We start from the raw sequence: 14,734 nt of genomic DNA on the forward strand, positions 1-14,734 counted from the left end.
TTAGGGAAGAGCAGAAGTAGAAATGTGGAAAAAATGCTAGAACACTGGTTAATTAAGACAGAGGCTAAGACAACAAACACCCAGTAAGTTCTGGGATTTCTGACCGCAAAAGCCAATACTCGATTACAAATAAGTGAAATTTGCTGACCAGCGCTTTCCTTTCAGATTTCAGCGGCACCGTTAAGCAGAGACAGTTCGAAACCTCTTTTAGGACAGTACGTCTCCCACGTCCCTCAACAAGACGAGCCCTCACTGAGCACATCCTGGAGGGACAGAACCCGAACCCAGAAAAAGCAAGAGCTGACTACGGAGCCCGCGGCACAGCTCACTTCCCCTCAGGAAAGCCCTTCAGGGTGGATACTCTGCCCATCTCTTTACAACTGGGAAACTTGCAGCAGTGGGTCTAGGACAGCGGAGGTGCTACTGGCTCAGCGCAGATGCTGAGAGCAAGGAGGCTCTCGAAGAAGGAAACCACAGACGGGGAGCTGCCACCCTGGTGAAGAAAGTCAGCCTCAAACGGTAAATATGATTCCACCTACCTGATACTTAAGAAAAGACAAACTACGGGGATGGAGAACAGATCAGAGGTTGCCAGAGGTGAGAGGCAAGGTGGGTGCGACGCACAGGGAGAGTTCTGGGGGTGATGGAAGAGTTACGCAGCCTGACCGCGGGGCGGCTACATGCACAGAGTCCACGTTCACAGACTTGCACCATCCCTTAGAAGAAGCAGATTTTACTGCGTAATAATTTTGAAAATAAACACTTTCTCACAAGATGGGGAGGCGACCTTCCTGCCACTCCAGGTAAGGTTCCATCCGGCCCGGGCGGCAGCAGTCCTGGAAGTGTGGAGAGCAAGGCCTCTGCGGCCAGACTGCCTAGACGCGAAGCCCAGCTCCACCACTCACGGGCCGGGGGACTTAACCTCTTAGTGCCTTTCTTTCCTCGTCGACAGGTGGAGACATGCCCAGAAGGCTGCATCAGTCAATCCAGGTGAAGCTCTTAGCTGGGTCCAGTGCCAACAAGAGCTACAGAACAGCCAGCACCAGAACATAAGCCCCACGAGGTCGGACCACACTCCCAGTGCCTGACCAGGGTGGGGCTGCGCGTAGAATGAACGTGAAGAGCGAGCTGTACAGACAGGAGCAGGCGTGACCACGACTGGGGACTTGCGCGCCACTACGATGTCGCGGCCACCCTGGGCTGAGAGGGAAGCCTGCTTCCACCTCGGCCGTGGGCGTCTCAGCTGGCGGAGAGACCTGAGGGCACTTCTATCTCAACTTCAAAACGTGGGGAAAAGACGCCTTTGATACAATCAGTTTGATGTCAAAACCTTATTTTGGATCAGAAAAGACATTCCTGAAAAGGCTTATAAAAACTAGTTTTCTTCTAAGATTAATTTTACTGTAAAGGTACAGGTAAACGTTCTACTAGAATTTTGGTAGACATTTTTATAAATGAAGAACCTCTGTAACACAAAGAGTCTTTGCCACGTGCATAACCATTCTTCCATTACCTATTACATATCTATTTTATTAAATATACATATTAAAGTACGAGTACGAAATCTGACCTTTCCTGTACATTCTTCCCATTCAACAGCACGCTTCACTATAACCCATTACACCCAAGAGCTCTCAAACAGTTCAGACATTCCTAACTTTACAGTCCAGTACTGAACCTAATACACTGAGCTTAACTTGCAAAAGTGAGAAGTGGTCTGCGGCCCATGCCCGGCGTCTTACCAAGTCGGCCACCCTGCACAAGGAGTCCGAGAGCTCGTCAAAGATGAGCACGGTCTGGGGCCCAGGAGGCGCGGAGCACACGCGGCGCACCAGCTGCTCCGTTTTCCTCAAGGCCTTCTCCTGGGCGACACGGAATCCTTCCGGGGCGCTGAGCTCAGGAACTCCAAACAGGCCCTGAAACCCAAAGAACAGTTTCCACTGATAACTAAAAACATGACCTGGGGGTATTGAATACAAATACTTTTTTCATGAACAAAATCTTGGTTTTCATTGATAGCTCATATCATGGTGACACCTGTCATCACAGGTATCGCTTTCACATTCCCCGCGACATTCCACATGACACTAAAAATGTTTTAGAATGTAATTTTTCTTCAATTTTTACTTATTTTATAAAAAACAAAAATAGAATGATATGGGTTCAAAATCCAGCTCTGTCACTACCACAGAACCTAACTAACGAAGTGGCAAGGATTAAACAATACACATTTTTAAAAAACATTTTAACAGTGCCTGGCACACAGAAAGCATTTAACAGATGTCAGCTGTAACCGCTACCAGCTGTGTGACCCTGGTCCAGTTCTCTCTCCTCCTTGGCCTAATTTCTTCATCAGGCATGAAGGGATGACAATATGTGCTGTGTCTCACAGCACGGACACAGGAACGAGGTTAGTAAGTTCTCAAGACCCTGCCCGGCACTGAGTGAGGTCCAGGGTACAGCATCAAGCACTCCACAGAGAATAAAATAGGGACGGTGAGTTGATTACTGAGTACATATATATTTTAGAAAGATTTAATAAACATGCTAAACCAAGTCACAGGCGGAAACGGGCAGCAAATTTTATACCTTCCAAAAGCACTTCAGCACCTTGATAAAGATAAAAATCACCGTCTAATGGGAAGGAAGGACCATCTTCTGGTACCGGTTCGATCACACTTGTTATGATGCCCAGGAAGGCAGACAAAAACCACAAACACTTATTACACATCGACGGCATGCCAAAAGTGTACCATGTACTTTACACAGGTTCTCCCGTGTAAATCACACAATCCTAGAGCACAAACTATCAATCACCTTTTTACAGATAAGGTAACACTTGCAGAGGTTAAATGAACATGTCTGTGGTCACTAGCAAACAGTGGGAAAGCCACAACCTCAACTTGCTCCAAGCATCCCTAAAGCCCACACGTTCTCCACGCTCGTGGACTGCAACTGGTGTTGGAAAGTCTTGCCTCTGCAGAAGGGCAGCTCCGGGGACTAGGAACCCCGCTCTTCGCCATTTTAACCAGCTGCCCAACGCAGGGCCCACCACAGGCAGGAACTCACGAATAAGGCAAATGAACAGGGCCAGACGGCTGTGTAGACAGCTTTGTATCAAGAGATGCTTAACATGTCAATTGCGGGAAATACCAAGAGGCGAAGCTTTCAGGCCTGACAAGGCCCACTGTTTCTGCAAGAAGGAATGCAGGAAGTTGTTAACTTCTTTTCAAACTATATTAACGAGTTGGAGAAAATAAAGACAGGCAGCGGCAAAACAGAATGAGGACCAAAAATATACTTGGTTATTACAATGATTTAATATGACTCAATTACAGACTTTATTTTCACTTCTCAGCACACCTCCCCACACTCCTCGGGGAATTCTAAATCTCAGCCTACCAAGTTATGGTGATACCAGAAAACTACATAAGCCTTCGGGTTTCTTTTTTTAATCAAAAACCAATTCACGTATTTGAAAATCTGATATCAGCACCTAAAATTATGATGTACAAAAGAAAAATTAATAAAGCTAAAATTAGATCTATTTCATCCACCCATAACCAAGCTTACCCCTCACGTCTTTTTGCTCAGTGCCCACAGGCTGTGCTCGTCCTCACACCAGTTACGTCAGTACCAACGTTATTTACCCCCATGGAAGTTGGTGTAGCAAATTTCATTCAAAAATAATTTTAAGACGAAGAAATCTGGGCGTTAAATAAGAAAAACTCACATTATTAGCCTCACTGTAATTATATCCCACACTCACCTTTCCAAGAAAAGCAAGAGTAGAAATAATGAAAAAATTAAAAAGGCAAAAATAAAAGTAACAGTGCAAAGTGAGCAAAATCCATAAACGCAAAGTAAAGCAGGCACAGGTAAATCCCTTCCAAGCTTTCCTTCCTTTCACCTTTAATTCAGTCAATCATTCAATGATGAGTTTCAGGAGGTGGGCGGTGGAGGCGGGAAGGAGTGGGAGTTCGGGGTTAGCAGATGCAAACTATTATATACAGGATGGATAAACAACAAGGTCCTACTGTAGAGCACAGGGAACTATATTCAATATCCTGGGCTAAACCATGGAAAAGAATACGAAAAAGGATGTATATGTGTATAACTGAGTCACTTCGCTGTAGAGCAGAAATTAACACAACATTGTAAATCAACTCGACTTCAATAAAATAAATTTTAAAAAGGAAAAATATAATGAGTGTCTACTGAATGCCAGACACCGAGCGGGTCGCGTGGATACGCAAACAACTAGGAACAACACAAGAAGTCAGTGATTTTCTGTGGGAAAAATCTACGGGATGGGCTGCACCGCCTTAGAGGACAACAGACTCTTCTCCAACTCGGTGTTTTAAAGGAAAAGAAACAAAGCCGAAAAGCTTGGGAAAATATTAATAACGTCACTTCGGGCATCTAATGGAAAGACTAATGACACTAATTGACAGAAGCGGGTCCTGGTATCAAGACACCGAGGCCGTAGGTGAGCTCACCGCGCGGCCCGCGCCTCACTGGGGTCGGGTCTGAGCTACAGCGCTGGGAGTTCGGGGGACGCGCTCAGGACCACTGCACCTGGGGCCCTCGCTGGGCAGGTGCTGGACCCGAACCTGGGGCCGCCCCGCCCCCCGGCACCTGCCCCTCAGAGAGGGGGGGGCCGCCCGCAAGGTCACCCCGGGCAAACGACACCTCCCTCCCGCGCGAGGCGGGCTCGCCGCCCGGACCCCGACGACCCCCGCCCTGGTCCCGCGGGCCGCTCACCCGGCGCTCGCCGAACAGGTCCAGGCGGCGGCCCTGGGGCTGGACGTTGAAGGCGGCGCCCACCGGGGACCAGCTGGTGCTGACCCACCGGCCCCGGAGCCCAGCCCCGAGGCCGCCCAGCCGCCGGGCGCACAGCATCGCACTGCGGCAGCCGCTCCGAGCCGCGAGGGCCCACGAAACCGGACTCCACTACCCAGCCCGCAGCTCCGTCGGAGAGGGCGCCGCGTCTCCACGGCAGCGCCCGCCTCCCACGTGACCCCGCGCTTCCGGGAAAGGCAGGAGGCCGCGGGGCCAGCGCACATCGGTGTCCCCAGGGCCAGAGCGTCGCCCGCTGCTTTCCCGGGCCGCCGCGTCTAGCGCCACCGCGCGCCTGGAGGGGGAACCGCAGGACGCCCTGCCCTCCCACGTGGCCGGGCGGGTGGCAGGGTCTGCGCGGAGCCGAGCCTCGCACCCGCTGCCGGGAACACACGTGGGCGGCAGGCCGACCGCTGCCCGGCGCCCTGAACCGAGACCCATCGCCCTCCGTAGGCCTCCGCTCCAGGAGGGTGCGAGACGCAAGGCACTGCGCCCGCACGTCCCAGCCCTGCAGCCAGAGCTGTCGGTGGACCTCCATCCATCGACTGTAAACTCGCAGTGATCGATAACATAATCGACAACGCAGCTTGTTGGGGGGTGGAATCTGCCAAGCTGCAGTCACCGACGGAGGGAGTACGGGGGCGGGAGGGCAGCGGTGGAGAGGGTGAGGGATGCGGCCGGGGGGCGCCCTCCCGGTGTCCGCGAGCAGAGGCTGTGCAGCGCTCGGAGCATCCTCTGTACGGCCCGTGAGGATGACCCTGTTGGAGGACAGCGCGGAGGCTGCTGCTGGGCCTCGGCTTCGGGCGGAACCGGACGCCCCGATCCAGTCCCCCAGCGCCCAGCGCGCAGGGCATTGCGTGCCGTGCGGAAGGATGCTTCGTGTCCCTGTACCAAGGACCAGCGCTAACGGAACCTTGTATCTCACCTGAATGCGTGGGCCTGAGGTAGAGTCTGCTCCTGGGAACACCTGTTGGATGTGAGCAGCCCCGGAACCTTCTCTGAAGTTCCAGAGAGCCAGAATCGAGGGCCAACTGGGGCGGGCTTCTAACCCGCCCCTTTCCGTCCTCACAACAATTTACTGTTAAATGGAGTTTGTTTTCAGAGTAGCCTGGTGGGGAGAAAAAGCCCCAGTGATAAAAAGAGAACAATGAAAATTTAGTAAAGGCAAGCGCCAGGGTGCGCTTACTAGAAATTCTGCGTTTGTTTGTGTACATACGGTAAGTCGCGATTTCATCTTCTGCGGACTTTTTCATCAAAGATTCCAAATTATTTAAAATCCCCAAAGTCCTAACTCCGTAGCGATTAATACCGCATCGTCTGTGGCTGGTTGGTCCTTGGGGACAGCCATCCCACATCGCAGGCCTGCACGGCAGGCCCTTACACAGATGTCAAATCTGCCATGTAAAAATATTCATCAATATATGTGACAAAACTACTTAATCATATTTTTTAAAAAGGAGTTTCAAATCTGAGAGCTTTTCTTTAGCCCAGAATGGTTCCTAACCATTTTTAATGCAAACATTGAAGCGTAAAAACACCCTCAAAGGATGCTGGCTTGTGCTACGTTAACGAGGTGTCTTGTGTCTCAGGGAGCCTGGCGTAGTTAGACTTGTAAAAACTGCAGACCAGATCCACAGACAGCAGATGAGAGATAATTCCAAATGGCAGATCAGACACCTCCCCAATCAACTTTATCCTTTTGAAGTGCTTTATAACATGTTTTACATTTCATCTTATACATTTGCCCTGCAAAACAAAAAAAAAAAAGAATTTTATGAAAGCTTGTATCCAATATTCTGGTCATAAACTGTACTTTTTTCCTTTATGCCTATCTCACCTATAAAGTTCTGACCCTAAACAGAAGGGAGTTAGTACACGAATTGTTTGGTCCATAACAACACCAGACTTAACACTGGGGAAAAACAGCTCGGCTTATTGCAATTGAAAGAAGCCAAAGCATAAGGACACTCTGGCTCAGTAAAGAAAATGATCAGTCCCTACAGCTGGGCCAACGTTAGGGCGCCAAGGCAAGTGGGGGACTTGGGGTGTCTCACGTGCTTCACCCGAGTCCTGGCTCTGTTGTAGAAGAAACATACATTAAGGAAAGCCAATAAAATACCTATAAACAGAAATGATTTCCACATATATCCAAAGTTTTCCAAAACCAAGTAATTTTTCACCTTTTCATCTATAGCAGTGCTGACTGCTTATAATGATAACTCAGAAAATTCCCATTTTCCCAAGGAATGAAGATACTGTCACAACTGCGCTGACTTGGCTGACGTGTGGAGAGAACGGCTGTAAGTCCGTCAGAGTCCCAGGCTGTGGTCTGGAAGATGCTGTCGCTTGAATATGCACTGGGCTTGTCTCCTCTTGCTTCTTTATTAGTTGCTCTCAGCTGATGGAAAAGTGTATGGAGTTAACATAAGCATAGTTAACGCTTCCAGAATTTTAGGAGGGGATTATTCGCTGGAACACAGGGCAGTTCCCCTCTAGATTACTTAAATTACCTAGTACAGTGTAAATGCTATGTCAGCAGTTTCCAGGTTGGCAAATTCAAGTTTTGCTTTTTGGAACTTCCTGATTTTTTTTTTTTTTCCAAATATTTTCCAACCATGGTTGGTTGAATCTGCAGATACGGAACTGTGGACACGGAGGGAAACTAAAACAGTCACGTTTGGCAAACAGTTTACTAACAACTGTTTGTTGAGTTGAATGGTGATGAAAACCCAAGATAGAAAGTGAGCAGAGTGTCCTGCAGTTTCCTGGGCTGTGCCATTGTCACCAGCCCAAACTCTTATTAGTCACAGATGGAATAAACACTTCCTTTTCTTTCCCTGGAATGTCCTCAGGAATTCAGATGGGAGATACATCATCACACAGCTCCTTCGAGCACTAAAATGATACCAAAACACTCCCCACAAGGAACGCCCGAGCAAAGGATTCTTCAGAGCACGGGAATGATGGAACATATCAAATACACTGTAATAGAGCAGAGCAGGCATTTTTACATTTACTCTTGGAAGGATAGCGAATTCTATAGACTCAGTTTTAGGAATAACTTTCCTACTTTCACCTTTTTATGGTTATGACAGTGGTGATATAATTAACGTGGTAAAATCATCAAATAATGTCTTCACCAAGCTGATTTGGGGGAATGGAGAGACAGTTATAACCGCTCCCCGCCCCCCGACCCATCACGCGCTGCTGAACAGAAGGAAGCCCGTGAACGTGGTGTCGTCGTCCTCATCCGCAAACAGGCCGTTGAACCTCTCCCCTCCCGTCACCTGCAACCACACCTCGTCCCCGAGCTTCAGCTGCAGGACGATGCCACCGGACGCCTGGTCCTCGGAGCTCATGTAACCGTCCTTGGTGTGCAGGACTTTTACCCCGTTTTTGACCAGAGACACCTGGACGTTCCTGGAGAAAACGGTGATGTGGTAGGTGAAGTAATAGACGCCGGCGACGTGGCAGGTGAATTTCCCCGTGGCCACGCTGTAGTGGCCAAACTCGTTGTACAGGATCCTGTCGAACTTGATGGGCACGTCTGACGGAGGGAACTTGCTCAGCACCGTGAGCCCCACGGTGAAGGCGCTTTTGGGCAAGACTGGCGTCTCCCCAATTTTCCCTTTTTCTCCTCGATCCCCTTTCCAGCCTCTCATTCCCCGGGCTCCGGGCTCACCCTGGGGCCCCAGGGGGCCGGCATCTCCCCTGGGACCCGGCTTTCCGGTGGGGCCCACGGGGCCAGGTAAACCGGTTGGGCCGGAAGGTCCAGTGCTGCCCTTTGGCCCTTCTGGGCCAACGGGACCCACGTCGCCCTTCTCCCCCTTCTGCCCTCGGGCGCCGGTCTCTCCTCTGAGGCCTTTCTCTCCCGTGGGGCCCACAAGTCCCTTTGGCCCGTGTTTCCCTGGGGGGCCTCTTGAGCCCTGATCACCTTTGACGCCCTTTGCTTCAACGTTTCCATCGGCTCCTGGGTAGGACAAGAAAGAACGGAGGAAGAGACGATTTGTGAAACTTTGCTTGTGAAAACAACTTTGGTTTTTCTATTATTGAGCAAGTGAATGAGATAAGGCAGTGCACGGTTTCAGCATGTGCTCAGGGTTTGAAAGTTAATTTACTCCTAACTGTGCAGGTACATACACGTGCACAAAACACCCTCTACTATATCAGCATCGGGGCTCACGTTAGAAATGACAGTTATTTGGGACTTCCCTGGAGGCCCAGTGGTTAAGAGTCTGCGATTCCAATGCGGGGGGCGCGGGTTCAATCCCTGGTTGGGGAACTAAGATCCTGCATGCCGAGCTACACGGCCAAAAACAAAAGAAAGAAATGACAGCTCTCTGCCCGTCCCTGAGGGGACGCATCTTTGGAAGAGGGAAGAAGGCAGACAGCAGATTCACCAGGGCTGCTTTGGTAGCTGACGCGCAGCCCCGATGACGTGACGCCCCCCGAGAATCCCCTCACTGGAGTCAGGTGGTCCTGGGCGGGCGCTCACTGCTCGCCGCGTCTGCCGGCCTGTGCACCGCGCCAGGTGCGTGGCGCTGTCGTGGCTCCGCCTTCCCCCCTCCCCGGCGCCTCCCGCTTCCCACGCCCTGACTGGACAGCCGTGGTCCGAGCTCCGGCTCTGGAGTGAGACGCCAGGATCCAGCCCAGTCTCCACCGCTTATGCACAAGCTGATTCCCCAGCTACACCTGGTTCCTCACCTGTACGGCTGGGATAACAAATAAAATATAGGCTGTTGTATTAAGTGAGTCAACACATGGAAGGCACTTAGAACGACCCAGTGGGGCGAGAACACTGTTCGTGTTGCCGTGGTAACCATCCTCCCTCCCCCTCGGGCGACAGCTGCCAGCATCCTCCCTGCCTCCAGGGCCCGGCTCAAGGGCCACCTTCTGCTGCAGTGCCACCCCGGGCGCTGAGTCAGAATCCAGCGTCCCTCCTCAGGGCCCAGCGCTAAATCAGGCTTCAGTAAACCATGGAGCGCGGGTCACGTCCAGCCTCCACCTGTTTTTGACAGCCCACAAGCTAAGAACAGTTGACACTTTTAAATGGTCACAAATCCTGTTCTGAGATGCGTGACAATTATGTAAAATTCAGGTTTCACTGGAACGCAGCCCCACTTACTAAGGCATCCTCTACGCAGCTTTTCCCTATGACGGCAGAGCTGAGTAGTTGTGACCGAGACCCCGTGGCCCGCAAAGCTGAAAATATTTACTAGCTGGCCCTTTATGGAAAGTTTGCCCATCTCTGCAGTGAACCCTGAGCTTCTGGAGAGAAGGACCGTGTGGCCTTTATCGCTGGAGCATCCTTGGAGCCTCCTAAGGGACTTGTCCTTGGTAAGCACTTAATAATTCCTATCCTATCATTGACGGCTCCGGCTGCGGACACAGCAGGACGGAAAGCCATCTCTGACCTGGCTCTCCTTTCTCTCCGGTCGTCCCGTCCTTCCCTGGGCCACCAGGATGTCCTGGTTCTCCTGATGGAAAATGAGAAAATAGGCAGAAGTTAAAATTCTAGCTCCAGTTTCCCTCGATGTGGGTCCCAGTCAGCGACGGAGGGTCCCGGGGAGCCCCAGCCTGACCCGCACACCCCACCCCTCCCAGACCTGCGGGGGGAGGGCAGGCAGGGGCAAGCAGCAAGGGTGCTGAGTGCGCCAAGAAGCGGGTTGTGCAGTGGACCGGTGGGCTTCCCAAGCAGCCGGCTCGATGATGATCACGATTGCATGTTTCTCACGTGACAGGGACTTGGGGGGGTGGCTTTGTCATTTGTGCTCCTTTTCCATCACTCTGTGGGGGGTGGAGTGGAAGTACTAGCCTCCTATGAAAGCACAGATGACCATGGTTACACCACACTACTTGGCATGGGAGAGAGGGTTCCAGAAGGATCTCTCTAGCGCCTTACAGTGGTGGTCAAGGTGCCGTGGAGACCCACTGGGACGTCAGGCCATGAGGTTCTGCTGCACACAGGAGTCCTGATGCTCAGAACAGGCTGCCCCAAGCACCAGCATCCTATGTTATGTCCACACACGTATGTTTGTAAGCTATGTACAGGTCATGTTCTAAAAACATGTTCATTATAAAACATACACACGGGACCTCCCTGGTGGCACAGTGGTTAAGAATCCGCCTGCCAATGCAGGGGACACGGGTTCGAGCCCTGGTCCGGGAAGATCCCACGTGCTGCGGAGCAACGAAGTCTGTGCGCCACAACTACTGAGCCCACGAGCCACAACTACTGAAGCCCACGCGCCTGGAGTCCGTGCTCTGCAACAAGAGAAGCCACCGCAATGAGAAGCCTGCGCGCCGCAATGAAGAGCAGCCCCCGCTTGCCGCAACTAGAGAAAGCCTACACGCAGAAATGAAGGCCCAATGCAGCTAAAAATAAATAAATTAAAAACATACACGCAAATACACTTGAAAACGGCAAGACAAAGATTAAGTTAATTTTTAGTGTGAGAAATGTGACATAATATCCTTCTAAGAAACATGCGTGTTGTATATAATCTAAATAAACTATATATGTAGCGTGCAAGTCTTAAGGAAGTATGTGAAACTTGAAAGAACGGGGACCATGGAGGAAGAAGGAGAGAGAATGAGTAGCGGAGAGGTAGAGAAATTTGGTGTTGGATACAGGAGCATCTGTCTTCCTTCTCTCTCCATCTATCTTCTTCTGTGTGTATAGAATATGTTATAACGAGCGTTTTAAATTAAACCTCCCAAATTTGGAGATAGACCACCCAGCGCACACATGCGCCCTTAAGCCGGAGAGACAGGATGAGCGCCAGACGGGGGCTGTGACCTGGCTCCCACCCGCGCCCTTGGCCTGCAGAAATGTTGCCTCGGCTCTGGAGCAAAGGGGACTCAGACGTCTGTAGAGAAAGCGAGGCTGTGAGCCCGCAGTTTGAGTCACGGAGACGGATGCGACACTTCCACCGAGAAGAGTGTAAAGGAGAAGCCGGGGAGGCTGCCCGGCGCTGCACAAGCGCTGAGGTTCCCTGGGCGGCGGGCGCCTCCGAGGAACCGGGTGAGAAAACTGCGGCCGCGGAGAGCACGTGCCCCAGCCCCGGGGGTGCAGGCAGCGAGTGCACCGTCCACTCCGAGGGGTGATACAGGAGGCCCACAAAGAGCCTCCCAGGAGAAAGGCCAGCGTCGGGCCGTCACGCTTGGAGGGCCGCGGAGTCAGGTTCCGACAGCATCATCTGAGCGATGCCTTCCCGCGCTTCTCCCGGCCCAGCCCGCTGGTGGATCCAAGGCGGTCCTCGCAGTGAGAAGGGGCGGGGTGGGGGGGAGGGATCTCAAAGACACAGGGTATCCTGTGCGCGTGTGCGGGCACACGCACGCACGTGTACGCACATGTACACATACACGTACACACGTGATACCAGCGGGAGGATAAGGGATGGATTTCAATAAGATGGACGGTTTGCCGTTCACTTGGACAGGACCTTTCACTCCCCAGAATGAGACGGGCCTAATGTCCCAAAGCGGCGTGGACTTACTGGAGGTGTTGTTATCCGGTAGGAGAGCCCAGCGCCGAGTGCAGGGCGGGGCTTGGTGAGAAGGGACACTGCCCCTGGTGACCCTCCGCCCCATCCAGCCTACTCAGTAAGCGCTAGACCACAAACGCCCTGAGCAGGGAAACACCTACAAACACCTGGAATGTCACACATCTGTGCAGCAGACTTCCCACGCTGAGTGATCCTTGTTTCTCCAAATCTTAAAGGCTTTTTCAAAATCCATATTCTAACAGCACTTAACTGGCAAAGCATTAATTTCAGTCCATCCTGAAACTGCTTTCTGTATATTATGCCACTTTAATATTGCCAGAGGCATATCTAATTCCCTGGTATAATCAAGAAATATCAAAAGAGGCTTCTAAATGTTTATCATTAAGTTTGGTGAGGCTCTCATACGACGTACTGAGAAAAATGACAGCGGCTTGTGTTCACGAGTCCTGAAATGCCTTACTTAATTGGTGTGCATCTTCCTATGAGTCTGTGATACCCTTGGGACATCCACAGTCAGGACAAGGGCACGTCAATGAACGTAAATGTAAATTCACCTGCCCACAGTCGTAATAATTTCCGGGTTGCGGGGGCAGACGTCTTGACAGATCTGACTGACGTTCATCATTGTTTTTTCCTTCTAATGCACATTTGAAGAATTCACATTAATAGAAATGGCAGCTCTGCCCTTCTCAGGATTCTTTACTGCTTTGCATTATCAAGTTCACCTTCAACCATCAGGTTTTTTGCGGGAGTATTTTCAGCACCCATCTCTTTGTGATCGTTCAACGGCATAATCTGAGAACCCCCTGGTCCAGGCACACTTAGTGCAAAACATCCCAACACGCTGAAGGTCAGTGAACGCGGGAGGGTCCCGGCCAGCCTGCTCACACTGTGGGCCACCACTCTTCCCACGGGACATGGCCCAGGCCTCAAATGACACATGTGTATCTGCACACCGACCAAGTGAGGCCATTCACACGGATTCATATAGCAAGCGTTTTAAAACCTCAATTTTTTCTTCACCTAAATTTATCTTTTAAGAGGTCACTAGAAGTTTCGATGTTTTCTTCCTGCACCCAGATGGGTCCTCTGCTTACATCTTAGGTGTAGGACCCTATGGTCAGGCCAGGGCTCAAGAACCCCATTCAGAAATCAAGCCTACAGGTTTTTGTCATGGAAACCACTCACACATCCTGGCTTTTGGGACTGTCCCTCCCAGAGGCTGGATCCTGTCCCCAAGTCCCCAAACCGTGGGGAGGTCCCGGGACACAGCACAGATACCCGAGGAGCGGCTGTGTGGCTCCAGGACCCTTCCTGTTCTCTGGCGTTCTGCACCGCCTGCCTCACGGCAAGGCCTGCACCGTGCTGGGTGCTCTCTGCCAGAGACCTATCCGTCGGATGTCTCTCTAGGACCCGGTGCCAAAGATCCCTCATACCTGTCGCCTGAGGCAGAAAGATCTATGACATCACAAGCTCCTGAAAACGGCCCTGTAGTATCGGAGATGGTGGCCAGCAGACAGGCAGCCCCACTCAGTGGGAAAGCCCACGAGGACAGGGGTCCTCATGGCTCGTGCTGCCCTGTAGCCCACACCCAGTCTGGATCTGGCCGGAGCAGGCTCTCCATCGGTGTCTTCTGGGCAATGGATGGATGGATGGATGGATGGATAGATGGATGGATGGATGGAGAGGGGAGAGCACACAGGCAATGAATGAATGAAGGAGGTGAAAGGAAGGGGGATGAGCGGGGGGCAGCTGCAGGCACAGGTGGTGGGTACCTGCGTCCCCCTTGTCGCCCTTTGCTCCATCACGTCCATCTCTCCCGGGCAATCCATTGTGACCCGGGTTCCCGGGGACGCCAGGGTGGCCCTGCCTGCAGGTGTCCTGTGAGCTCACCATCCCTGCGCAGACCCCGGAGACGAACAGGAGCCACCAGATCCTCATGGCTCAGATGACAGAGCTGAACGGAAAGACAGAAACAGACTGAAGGGAGAAACTCTCATCGCCGGGGCCACGGACAAAGCCTCTGCTCTTTGCAGTGGCCCAGCTTGGACAGCACAGTCAGGGCGGGTCGGGGGGCAGCTGGGAGCAGACTGGCCGCTCACAATCGAAGGACACTGTCCTTGGAAGGGCGCGTGTGACTGGGGAGACTCTAATGGTGGGCGATCCGGGAGAGAGCCACGTTCCAAGTCAGGAAACCCCCGCTGACTGTTTCGCTTTGGGCAAAGAAACTCCAACTGGCCGTTTCACTTTGGGCAAACCCCTCCTTGCAGCCAGAGGAGAGATTAATGCTCCCCTCACAGGGCTACTGTAAAAACCAAATTGGAGCGCACTGTGCATGAAAGCACATTTTGAACAGTAAAGCAAACATGGAATTAGCATTTGCTCCA

The 14,734-nt window shown here is 51.9% G+C and overlaps 2 protein-coding genes across 3 annotated transcripts in view; both read right to left on the reverse strand.

Moving 5' to 3' along the window:
• Positions 1 to 5,029, reverse strand: part of MIPEP (mitochondrial intermediate peptidase) — a 133,205-nt gene extending 128,176 nt beyond the window's left edge. The window contains exons 1-2 of one of the 2 annotated variants that reach the window (XM_032611434.1): positions 4,765 to 5,029; positions 1,743 to 1,916 (exon numbers count right to left, since the gene is read on the reverse strand). In XM_032611434.1, coding sequence (XP_032467325.1) covers positions 1,743 to 1,916; positions 4,765 to 4,902 — 312 coding nt within the window. In that variant the 5' untranslated portion in view covers positions 4,903 to 5,029. The remainder of the gene's footprint in view (positions 1 to 1,742; positions 1,917 to 4,764) is intronic. The other variant, XM_032611433.1, reaches the window with a different exon arrangement.
• Positions 5,030 to 8,036: 3,007 nt separating this feature from the next.
• LOC116743217 (complement C1q and tumor necrosis factor-related protein 9) lies at positions 8,037 to 14,288 on the reverse strand. Its single transcript, XM_032611553.1, has 3 exons — positions 14,123 to 14,288; positions 10,254 to 10,316; positions 8,037 to 8,809 (listed from the first exon to the last, which is right to left on the reverse strand). Exons 1-3 carry the CDS (start codon positions 14,286 to 14,288, stop codon positions 8,037 to 8,039), a joined length of 1,002 nt encoding a protein of 333 aa, XP_032467444.1.
• Positions 14,289 to 14,734: the final 446 nt, after the last annotated feature.

Source organism: Phocoena sinus, chromosome 18 (genome assembly GCF_008692025.1).
Source record: "Phocoena sinus isolate mPhoSin1 chromosome 18, mPhoSin1.pri, whole genome shotgun sequence".
NCBI lineage: Eukaryota > Metazoa > Chordata > Mammalia > Artiodactyla > Phocoenidae > Phocoena > Phocoena sinus.